We start from the raw sequence: 12,922 nt of genomic DNA, 5'->3' as shown, positions 1-12,922 counted from the left end.
GGTGGGTACGCACGCCCACAGACACACATACACACCCACCATACATGCACACACACACACACACGCACGCACATGCACACACACACACTTTCAGTTTAAACCACACACACTCATTCCTTGAAGCTCACTTCATAAATAAAGAACAAGCTGTATTTTGACATGCAATCTCCCAATACAAACACCACCAAATACAAGTTCCATCAAAGGCATTAACACAAATACACAGCCATTCACGAAAGCCTACGATGTACAAACTCTGAGATAATACACACAAACAGTTCATCTCAGAAAATCAGAAAACAGCACATACAGAATCAGTGCCACTCAGAACACCAATGGAGAGAGCGTAAACGCACACACACACACACACACACACACACACACACACACACACACACACACACACACACACACACACACACACACACACACACACACACACACACACACACACACACACACACACACACACACACACACACAGGTTAGCAGCTCCACTGACTGCACCACGCTGACTGGATGCAGGTGTTCATGCTGCTAGCTAGTCAGTGGGATAACCAGGGGCTTTAGGAATGCATCTGAAGAAATAAGATAATGCTGCACCAAGTGTGGAGCCCCTTTACAACTCCCACAGAGAGACAGTTCCTTTCAGAGAATGATTTTTTTTTAAAAACCTTCGATGACGCATAATATCATACACAGCTGGAGATTGAAATTAGAAGCAATTAGTGGACTTGATTACAGAGGTGAAATCAAGCAAACAGAACACAAAGCAATTTAGGAAATGAGCGAGACAGAGAACAAAAGTTATGAGATCTAATCAGGAGCTGCAAACCAAAGCGTTATTCTCTCTGCTGCGTATTATCTTCCTTTTGTAAACAATGGAGCGAGTGTTGCATTGCAGAAGTAATCAGTGAAACAACAAAGCTCATTCAGGGAGATGGACTGAGAGGACTTGTTCCCTTCACCTGCAATTAACCAGCTGGGGAGGAGAGAGTTTAGTAACTCTGAAAGGGTTGGATATGAGCTCAGAAGCATTGTGTGTGTGTGTGTGTGTGTTCCTATACCCATCTTCTACTTTTCAGGAGTATGAGCTATTCGACTAACACAATGCAAATGAGTCCTCAGTTCTTATTAAACAACAATACCTTCCAATTGACTACAGTAGGTCTGAATACAAGACAATAAGCCACTTTACACTTTACAATCAAAAGCAGCCAGGAAATGTCTTAATTTCCCACAGGACAAAATGAAGATAAGAAATTTGCGTTTCCTTCTCCTGAGAGAAAGCCTTCTCACTTAATACAGGGTGTAACTGAGGAGCAGAGCAATGACTGTGGTTTCAGTGACAGTGTTGACAGGGTTGTCCTCAGACACCTGGACACTGTTTGAATGTCACCTATCAAGCCTGCCTTACATCCAGGAGAGAGAGTGAGAGAGTGTGTGTGGGTGTGTAATAATGTTCAGCTACGAGGCGAGGTCAGACTACCAATATGATAATGTTCAGCACTCTTAAAAACTGGGTGATTTGAGCCCTGAATGCTGATTGGCTGAAAGCCGTGGTCTATCAGACCGTACACCACAGGTATGACAAAACGTTTATTTTTACTGCTTTAATTACTTTGGTAACCAGTTTATAATAGCAATAAGGCTCCTCAGGAGTTTGTGATATATGGCCAATATACCAAGGCTAAGGGCTGTGTCGTGCCTAAGGAAAGCCCTTATCCCTGGTATATCGGCCATATACCAAACCCCCTCATGCCTTATTGCTTAAATAGCACCCATGTACAAACATTCTCCTATTACAGGATGTATGGTAATGTGAGTGAGTTCATTTGTCCATGCAAATAAACACATGCTAATGAGGGTAATGTATCTGAGTCTGGTAAGGCTCATGACTGACATTTTTAAGATTGAACAGGCTATACAGTATAATTATGTAAACTATATTTATTTGTGTGTGTGTGTGCGTGCGTGTGTTTGTACGTGAGAGTGACCTTCAGGGTTCAGTATCAGATTGGTGGTGTGTCTGTTCCCATGGTCATTAAGAGCTCAGGGTGACAGATAAACGCAAGGGAGAGAGAGGTTACACCCATCTTCCCATCCTCCACAAATGAGCACCTAAGACAGACAGAAAGCAGACAGACTGTGGCTAGATACTGTACCAGGGTCAAGGGGCAGGGTTTTAATAGTTCCAGTAGGACAGGAAAACACCATTCTGTATTTGTTCCCATCTTACGTCATAATGTGGCCAGGGGTGATCCCATTGCCAGGTCCAATTTCCAAACGTTGAGCAAGGGTCAAATCCATCATTTTTATTACAGCCTGAGGGTGTGAAGTTTTACTGTGTGCTTTGTGGCCATTAGTCGTGTGTGTGTGTGTGTGTGTGTGTGTGTGTGTGTGTGTGTGTGTGTGTGTGTGTGTGTGTGTGTGTGTGTGTGTGTGTGTGTGTGTGTGTGTGTGTGTGTGTGTCTGAAGCCATATTTAGTGCAGTCTGTCCCTAAAGCAGATTAATAATTCTAAAAGACATACGTGTTAGTGAGATCAAAGGAATTCATGAGGCTTGGAGGAAATTGAAATAAGACCTCAGACAGTAAACTCTTTCTTAAAAAAATTTCTTTTTGGACCCACTGATTGAAGTTGCGCAATTCATATTTCTAAACTAGCTTTGCCATCGTGCACTACGGTCTGTCAAATATTCATAATTCAATATAATGAACACATTGTTCACTTAAAAATACATGAAAATGTGATATGTTCAGGCAGACTTAGTGTGAAATGAAACATTACATGCAGTACAACTGTGGAAAAAATATGGTATTGTGGGCAAAATAAAAATGAAGGAGCATTTCATGACTTTATTCTTTCTGGTAAAATGTTTGACGATTACATGGGGCTTCTCATCCAGCAAATAAAGATCCAACTTTCAATGAGTGCAGCTGCTGGAAGAACAATGCAGTCTCTGTTATACTGCTAAGCACAGTATTATCACTATTATGGGGACATTTGATGACGTCATGCATTCTTGAATAACAACAAAATGGTGCCCTCGGCAGTCCATTGTGAAATAGTTATGCATTTGACAATCGTTCAATACCTTGTTGGTATTAAATCATTTTCAAATACAGAGTATCTTACAAAGACTGAGACTGACTTGCACATACATGTAGAATATTCACAAATAAAATAATTCCTTATTTCGTTCAACAAACAGCTATGTGAAAAAAAATGGTCTAATTTAATGGCCTTAATTTATCAAAGAGTGTGAATTTGCTTGAATGAAATGTTACCGTGAGGTATTGTGTTTCCAATGGATTACTGGTGATGAACAGGTTGAAAACTTGTACAGTACACTAGTATCCCGGTCTATTTCCAAGTTTGGGCATTTCCTTTTTTGATCCCTTTGAGGTGTTTGGCTGTTATTTCCTTTGTCGCCACATGACTTAGGTAAATATATGTCAAATACTTTAAATACTACAGGTTCGCTTGATTTAGCTTACTGGCTACAATAGAATCGTCCCAAAAGTGCAAACGTGACCTCCCTGCACAACAATCAAGCTCAATCATGCTCATTTTCAGAATATGAAAGTACTTGACAAAACGCATTTGACCCAGGTCTGGTATTTTACTTCTCACACCATTGTGCTCAGTGTAGAGGACTCCTCTGGTCTGTCCAGTTTGCTGGGAAGGGACTTGAGGTACTCCAGGTGTCTCCGTGCGTCTTCCTGGTTGTGCCTGACGTAATACACCAGGTAGGAGATGACCATGGCGAACCAGCCGAACATGGTCACCAGCATGGCCACGTCCGTGGTCCTCTTGAGCCCTGCGCACAGGTCCAGGTCGGCAGCCACCATGACGAAGGGCACCCCTGTATCTACGCCGACATCCTTGGGCTCTGAAGTGTGACACACCACGCCAGCCAGTGAGGCCGGTTCCAGGTCCAGCCGGGGCATAGCCACCTGGAGGCGGCAGTCACAGTGCCAGGGGTTGTGGGTGAGGTTGGCCTGGGCCCTCAGGCCCCCCAGGACCTCTGGCTCCAGGGTGGTCAGTCTGTTAGAGGACAGGTCCAGGCTCCTGAGAGAGGGGACCAGACCCCGGAAGGCCCCCGGCTCCATCTGAGTTAGCTCATTGTGGGAGAGGTCCAGCTCGTTGAGTAAAGGAAGCCCCGCAAAGGCGTCGGCGGGGATGGTGGTGAGGAGGTTACCATCCAGGTAAAGTCGGCGGGTATCGTTAGGCAGGTCACGCGGCACCTCCGCCAGGCGCATGTTGCTGCAGCGCACCACCCTCCCGCCATCTGCAGACTCGGAGCAGTAGCAGCTCTCGGAGCAGCCGGTGTTCGCCCCGTGGAGGCCCGCGGTGGTGGAGCTGAGTACCAGGCTATGCAGCAGCAGGCATGCCACCAAGGAGTGGCACAGCAGCCATTCTGCCAGCAGCGGCATGGTGGGATACAGGCATACCCTCCTAGAAGGACACAGCCCCTGGACCATTAGCCAAGACAACCCTGCATAGGTCACAGCTTCACCAACCAGCCAGCCTGAGAGACAATGAGGAAAAATGTCAGAGAGAAAATAATGGAGAAAAGGAACGAGGACAACAAGTGATTGCAAATGACACTAATATCAGTGTGTCAGAAGCAACACAGAACCATCTCTGTGTGAGCAATCCTAATAGCCATACAAGTGCCAGGTGTTATTTTTGGCCCACTTTGATCTTGACTGGGCTAATTGTAATGAATTGGCACTTGTATCCTGACGAACAGAAGATGACAAAACACAGCTGTAGTGTAGAGGAGGAGTGGGATGGAGATCAGCGAAGGCGTCATCCGTGCATACAGATGACAGACAAGGTGCTTCCTGCCAGTGCTGTGATGGAAGATGGAACTCTCATTGATTGGCATGTTTTTTTCCCTCTCTTGTCCTACTTCAACGTTGCCGTGGAGTTACTTGGCATTACCATAATCCTGCTCGGATTCAGTGGAACTAGAGAGATTGACGCTCAAAAGATATGTGGTCATGGTTATTTCAGATGGCAAAGTGCTGTCAGCCTCTAATGGATTCAGAGTGAATATCTCTGGGCCTCTAGCACCTACTGTACAGCACCAACCCTGTTTGGATGTAGGCTACGGGCTAGATTCAATCAGACGCGCATTAACCCGCGATAACCGACAACTGCATAGCAGTATTATCTTTTATGTAGGCGAAGTCATTGAATGAGTGTCATTTCTATATAGCCTACACTTTCTCGTTCGGAACGTCTAACACGTAGGATTTAAGGACAAGTGTTTGTTTCGTGACAATGACGACAAGGGCAGCCGCTCACCGACTCGACAGCCCCAACGCAGTTACACCTCCAACATCGCCTAAATAAAAGCAATAAAACTGCTATGCAGTTGTCGGTTATCGCGAGTTAAGGGCTCTATTCAATCAGTACCGTTGCGGCGTTCCAGATTGTTGCGATAGAAAAGTAAAGGTAATTTCCGATTGAGCCGACATATGCACATTGACCGTGAATGCAGTCTCCGCTTACACGGGAACATTTCAATCACGCTGTAATAGAGCCCTAATGCTGGAATTAATTGAATCTAGGCCTAAATCTGTTTGGATGTAGGTTATATCTGCAACGGTAAGTAGGTACTCTTTGGGCCATTTAGTGGAAGTACATTTTGGTTCAATCAATGTAATGTTTCCGGGCCCATCAGTACTCTGCCCGACTCAGGTAATAGACTCTGGAGCAGTGCTGTCTGAGGCAGGCTGAGGCGCAGTAAATGCCACAGTCCAGTATCATCTTACTAATCTTCTCTAAAGGCCACATAGAATGTGTTTCTCCACTGACACAAAACCCCAGAGAAAGTGTATGAGTTGGACGGAACGCTCACAGTTTCACCGCAACACAACTGTAGCCTAGAGCGGGGTTCCACAAACTCGGTCCTGAGGACTCCCTGGGTGCACGTTTAGGTTTTTGCCCTGCACAGCGAATTCAAATAATCAAAGCTTGATGAGAACAGCTACAGTACATTATGCCTGTACACAACAGGCCGATCTGGCGGGATATAAAGTTTGGAAAACCCTGACCTAAAAGGTCTAACAACCTTAAGAGAGCTCTTATTCGTCGTAGGTTGGTTAAATGGAATTGTAAATCTTGCACGTTAAAATGGAAACATATATTCTTCCTAAAGTATTCACCAATTTACAAAACCAGCTGAGTCAAAGAAAAGAATGATAACTGAAAAGACATAAAACAGTAACTGGCATCTTTATATCCAACCTGACTCCCATCCCATCAGATTGGCCTGTTGCATACGGGCATAATGTACTGTAACATAATGTACTGTAGCATAATGTACTGTTCGTTCAGCTTCTGGGAAATGAGCTCTATCTGGCCAGACAGACTCCACTTAGGCTGGTTTACAAATGACATAATCTAAGAGCGGCTCTTAAATTCACATTACAAAGGCAGCACGGCTCAATAAGAAGGATTGTGTCTCGCACACCGTCTTCTCAGAGTCAGGGTGAGGGATGGCCGAGTGTCTGGGAGGCCCGAGTGGACCATATAACAACCGTATTAGTGGTACCTGTCACAGCATGTCATCGTGATACAGTAAGTTTCCCTGTCTGAGTTGATCAGAAGAAGTCTGGTTTATTAGGGTTCTGCTGAATGCGTAAGGAGGAGAGGGGTACAACCTAATAAAGAAAATGACGAGCGGCTCAACATAGCACCATTAATTTGACAAGCACTAATTCCAAACGATACAGAACCCCACTATCTAAATGGAATGGATTGATATACTGTGTGACTGTACTATAGTGTTTGTACTACAGTGTGCGACTGTGTGTATGTGTGTGACCGAGAGTAGACTCGGTAGTTCATTTACTCAGTTACATCCGTTTTTTTAGTATAATACTAACGACTTAGTATTACATAGGCCAAGACAGTATTGAATATAAATGTTGCAACTCTGCCATGCCACCAATGTGCTGGTCCCAATTGACTAACTCTCTCAGTTACTTATGAGTCCTGCAATAAGATATTTATTTCCCACTGTATAAACTGATAAAGTATAGCAAAAATACAGCCGAACCACAGGGCCTGGTGTACAATGTGCACTCACTGTCTGACCACAAGAATAACATTTGAATGCATTAGATTAGACTATCCTCCCAGTAAGTGATATGGGGGAACTTGCAATTATCGAGCGAAGGAAGGCCTCGTGCTGTTATCCTCTATTGATTCCTCCCTCCCCCTCCTCCTCCTCAGTGTAGTGATGGATACTCTCGAGTCATTGGTTTGACGTTCACATGGTTAACCTTTGTGCAATAGAAGAACCTGTCTCACGAGGCTTGCCGCTGCGAGCAGGGTTTACACAGTCAGAAAACCCCTAGAAGTGTTATTGTAGGAATACTGTGAGAGAAAAAAAACAAATACTCAGCTTGTTCCTAGTACATGATGCATGGACCCTTACCAACTTTGGCTAAAGTATCTCTAATCTTCTGTTATGCATGTGAATTAGTTGGTCTGAATCCGTTCTCAATTAAAGCTCCTTTCAGCCGGGCTGCGAGACATCGCACAAAATCCCCTGCAGACAAAGTTCTAATACATTAAACTATTCAAAATGTGGGAACTTTATAAATCAAATGTTGATATGGCAAAATAGGAATGTACATAATCAAATATTAATGTACACAGAGGTAGGCCTACATTTATATGCCATTACTCTCACAACAGTCAGGCTAAATTGATGCATATGAACCTTTGGCACATACAGTATACTATTATGAATTCATTAGGCCACTGACCTAAATTTGGAAGTGTTTTATGGATACCCTATATAACTGATGAATTATGAATATTGATATGTGGTTTACAAAAGCATATCATATCCCCCTGAGATATGATTATGTAAGCTGCACCTCAATATTCTATCATGAAAAATGAAAAGGTCCCCAACAATAAAGCAATACAATGTTTCAGACAACAAGATTCCATATTTCTCAATGCAATATAATGGTACTCCTCCATGAAACTTTTGCTTCTTATGTATAAAGGACATATGCATTAATTCTATCATCAGATGTAAATATAAGGCTGGCAAACATAAGAGCTTTCTTACCACTTCAGTTTTTGTTGTCCGGGAGGAGAACATTTGTCAGTGCAGCATGCTTCACAGTACAGCGTCCATATCTCAGCTGCGATTACAGTACTCGCGAGCAATGCAGCGCAGCCCGAGAATCCGCGTCAAAGCCCAATGGACTGGAGCCTGCTTACCAACATTCAATACCGATGGTTGTTGCCTCTCCGCTCCCTGCTATCTAGTTGTTGAAGAAATTAACACGACTGTAAATATAAAGAGGGTCACAGGGGAATTGGTAACCTATTCTTGTCGGCTTAAATTGGAATATGAGCCGTCAAACGCAGGCACAGGCGTCGAAGCATATCATCTCCTCACAACACACACACACCGCCTGCTACAGTACATGGCTATTTGTTACTGCTGCGCTGTGCGCTCTGCTGTGCCCATGAACCCACGTCGTGACTTCTTAGAGGCGGGAAACCTTTCCATGAATTAATGTCATGCATAGCATTCAAGGGAAGTGTGTAAAGGCTGAGAAAGCTAAAATGTTCTGCGTTTAATTACGTTTCCCTAACAATTATCCGAGCAATACAATAGCCTATGGTCACATGGGAAGTAGGCTGCTAATGAGTAATTGCTAATGGAGGGGGGGGGGATTGCTAGCTGTTCGTCTCAGAGATAACAAGAATCTACAAAATGCTGACCTACCAAATTATAGACCATCTATGTGTGCTATCTAGAAAGGTGCTATCTAGAACCTAAAATGGTTATTTGGCTATCCCATAGTTCTAGGTAGAACTTGTTCCACAGAAGGTTCTACATGGAACCAAAAAGGGTTCTACCTGGACCAAAAAAGGTTCTCCCATGGGGACAGCCGAAAACCGTTTCGGAAACCTTTTTTATATTAGTGTAGGCCTAAGTCTATATGCAATGAGTGCATCTTCAAACTTGACACTAAATGCAATATAGAATGTTATTGATTAGTTTGGAGTAGGCCTTGTCTCCAAGGAATGCTCCTTGGAGCCAGATGCTGATGACAGGTTGCCCTATGCTGGTCTGCTGGCATCAAAACCCCCAGCTTGGAGAACGGGGTTCAGATGGCGGGGCCTTCCGTTGGTGGTGGTGAGAATGTGGAAGGTCGTTGGAAGACTGCTGCTGCAAAACAGCAAGTGAGAGACACAAGGGGTGAGTTGACATATAAATACTCCCCTAGATGTATGCCCATTGGTTGGAAGAAGGGAAAGTGATTATTTCACGAGTGAGCCAATAGGTTATTCAACAGGCGTGGTGAAATTGCTTGAGTGTGCCATGCTCATAGGCTGAAGTTAATAGGTGAATGACATTTTGCAGGCTTGCTAATAGTAAAGGACGGGTAGAGTTGTGATGCCATGCTGACAAGGGGACATTTCCTCGTCATTTACGGAAGTTAAAGGTAGTTTTGCGAGCCAATGCTAACTGGCAGTAAGCACTGTGACTTGAAGTCTGTGGATATCTGCTAAAACCAGGATAACAAATTATATTATAATGTAATACGTACAGAAGGATATGTTAACTGGAAAAGTATTTTATCAATAGAAAGTAAACATTCGTTTTCAAATTGTACAGCTAATTTCTCACAATTCTACATATTTTGGCATAACTTATGCCATGTTAATATGATATCTGAGTGAGAGTGACTAGCAAAGTCAATGCTGGCTCCCGGGAGGTCAGGGCCCCTGGGCTCGTGCCCTAGACTAACAAGACTAATTTGCCAATCTTGTTAACTGGCATGGGCTAATTGAGTGACTGTAAGTGATTGACATACAGTATAACTAGAGGAAAACTGCTGATGCCCTACTAAGTTTTCAAATTGCACTTTGTGTATTCTACTAGTCTTACTATCAACAGCAATTTGAGACCCAGACTGACAAAAACATATGGAGTTACGGCCATGAGAATAAGTCGACCTTCAGCTACACTGTCTGTCAGCCATCGTAAAATAGGCCTAAAGAGTCCAATTGTAGGTTAAGCAAAGACTCTGTTCTCAAAGGCTATGATCTCCAAGAGAGAGCAACATGCTTGATATCTGATATGACTGAAATAGAAGGAGGAATCTCCAAAATGTAGAAGAATTGAAAATGTGTTTACGGAGGACATCCATTAAGTAGAGTGGAGAAGAGAGACGGATAGAGAGAGAAGACTCACTTGCACATTTCTCAATGAACAGAAAAAAAGGAGAAATGAGGGAAAAAAATGATTTAATGGAGCTTTTCTTACTTGGAGAGAAAATAGACAGAAGCGTGACTAAAGGAAGGTTAGCGCCCATATAATTCAATTAAATAAGAAGGAGTGCAGATTTACAGAGTAGCAAGACAATAACATATTTGAAGGGGTTGAAAACAACGTCAGAGGAGAAGGTGTAAATGGCAGGGAAGGAGGGAGAGGGGGGAGGAAGGGAAAGAGGGAGAGAGAAGAGTGTCTTGAGGAAAATGGAACAAGGGAGAGGGGAGGGGGGATGGAGAGAGCTGTCAAATTCTTACTTGCTTCCTCAATCATTGTTTCCTCAATTACTTTCAATGCTCATTGGAGGAGGAGGCCCAGGGTAGGGACCTTAAATCCTCTTCACTAATGCAAGCATATGATAGCTAGCATAGACTGAAATATGTTCCGGGATTCATCCGATGGCATTGAGGAGTACACCACATCAGTCACTGGCTTCATCAATAAGTGCATCGATGACGTCGTCCCCACAGTGACTGTACGTACATACTCCAACCAGAAGCCATGGATTACAGGCAACATCCTCACTGAGCTAAAGGGTAGAGCTGCCGCTCTCAAGGAGTGGGACTCTAACTCGGAAGTTTCTAAGAAATCCCGCTATGCCCTCCGACGAACCACCAAACAGGAAAAGTGTCAATACAGGACTAAGATCCAATTGTACTACACCGGCTCCGATGCTCATCATATGTGGCAGGATTTGCAAACTATTACAGACTACAAAGGGAAGCACAGCCAAGAGCTGCCCAGTGACATGAGCCTACCAGATGAGCTAAATAATGTCTATGCTTGCTCAGGGCAAGTAACACCGAAACATGCATGAGAGCATCAGCTGTTCCGGATGACTATGTGATCCCGCTCTTCGCAGCAGATGAGAGTAAGACCTTTAAACAGGTCAACATTCACAAGGCCGCAGGGCTTACCAGGATGTGTACTCCGAGCATGCGCTGAACAAATGGCATGTGTCTTCACTGACATTTTCAACCTCTCCCTGTCTGAGTCTGTAATAGCAACATGTTTCAAGCATACCACCATAGTCCCTGTGCCCAAGAACACTAAGGTAACCTGCCTAAATGACTACTGGCCCGTAGCACTCGCGTCTGTAGCCATGAAGTGCTTTGAAAGGCTGGTCTTGGCTCACATCAACACCATTATCCCAGAAACCCTAGACCCACTCCAATTTGCATACCGCCCCAACAGATCCACAGATGATGCAATCTCTATTGCACTCCACACTGCCATTTCACAACTGGACAGAATGAACACTTTTGTGAGAATGCTATTCATTGACTCCAGCCACTCTAGTCATAGACTGTTCTCTCTGCTACCGCACGGCAAGCAGTACCGGAGCGCCAAGTCTAGGACCAATAGGCTTCTAAACAGCTTCTATCCTCAAGCCATAAGACTTCTGAACATCTAATAAAATGGCTACCCAGAATTTTTGTACCGAACACACACTCTTTTACGCTGCTGCTACTCTCTGTTATTATCTAAGCATAGTCACTTTAATAACTCTACCTACATGTACATATTACCTCAATTACCTCGACTAACCGGTGCCCCCGTACATTGACTCTGTACCGGTACCCCTTGTATATAGCCTCGCTATTGTTACTGCTACCGCTACTGCTGCTCTTTAATTACTGGTTACTTGTATTTCTTATTTTTTTTCAGGTATTTTTCTTAAAACTGCATTGTTGGTTTAAAGGCTTGTAAGTAAGCGTTTCACTGTAAGGTTGGAATACCTGTTGTATTCGGCGTGTGTGACAAATACAATTTGATTTGATAATAACGTGTTCCAATCCTTGTTTCCTTAATTCCTCTTAAAACTTATTGGAGGAGGAGGCCCGGAGGACCTTAAATCCTCATCTCCATTGCAAGAATATGAAAGCTAGTAACATTTTCAGACACAGACAGGGTTTGCAGCTGCAATACGGAGCCTTAAGAGAGCTAAAGAGAAACTGGAGTCACAGAGGTTGTCAGCGTGGAAGTTTGCTTTGCCTCAGGGCTGGTGATGGAGAGGACACATATGCTCTTTCTCTCAACCCCTCAAGAACACATTGTCACAGCTCTCTGATTGTCCTCAACACCACTCCTCAAAAGCAGTACATTTCTTTCTGTCATTGTGCTAGAGTGCCAGCATGGAATGCAGTACTCAATAATCTTCTGTATTTTGCATGCTTGGGAAAGGAGAGTTCAAGGCAATAAGAAAAAATGTTCTGAAGTGAAGTTTGTTATATTTTGGCTGAGCCTCTGTGTGTACACGTCTATCTATATAGACACCAGACCAGGCTGCAGTTGACATTTTCCATCTCTGCCCAACTTTCCCTGACTGGTGTGTGTCTCGTCAGTGTTCAGTATGCCTCGTCAGACCTCTGACTGCAGGAGGAGTGTGATGGTTTTTAAAGGCAGCTCATTAAAGCTGCATGGTGTCTCCACCCCTGGTGTGTGTGTCAGCCCTGATGCCTTGCCCCCCCATCCCTTGCCAGCCCTGGTTAGCTTCTGAGCCAGACACAGCTAGTTTTACTGCGTGCTGCTGGGTGACAGGTCCCACACCTGTAGCCAGGCTCACACATACACACACTTATGTATAATCAA

General features: G+C 44.0%; 1 protein-coding gene across 1 annotated transcript; it reads right to left on the bottom strand.

Annotated features, from left to right (window-relative positions):
* Window positions 1–2,838: 2,838 nt before the first annotated feature.
* LOC112258528 (leucine-rich repeat-containing protein 3B-like) lies at window positions 2,839–8,501 on the bottom strand. The gene is made up of 2 exons (XM_024432950.2): window positions 8,108–8,501; window positions 2,839–4,534 (listed from the first exon to the last, which is right to left on the bottom strand). The coding sequence occupies exon 2, from the start codon at window positions 4,485–4,487 to the stop codon at window positions 3,633–3,635; it is 855 nt and encodes a 284-aa protein (XP_024288718.2). The 5' UTR covers window positions 4,488–4,534; window positions 8,108–8,501; the 3' UTR covers window positions 2,839–3,632.
* Window positions 8,502–12,922: the final 4,421 nt, after the last annotated feature.

Source organism: Oncorhynchus tshawytscha, linkage group LG09 (assembly GCF_018296145.1).
Source record: "Oncorhynchus tshawytscha isolate Ot180627B linkage group LG09, Otsh_v2.0, whole genome shotgun sequence".
In the NCBI taxonomy this organism is placed as follows: Eukaryota; Metazoa; Chordata; class Actinopteri; order Salmoniformes; family Salmonidae; genus Oncorhynchus; species Oncorhynchus tshawytscha.
The sequence above is the reverse complement of the archived record's forward strand: the minus strand, read 5'-3'. Positions and strand labels throughout refer to the sequence as shown.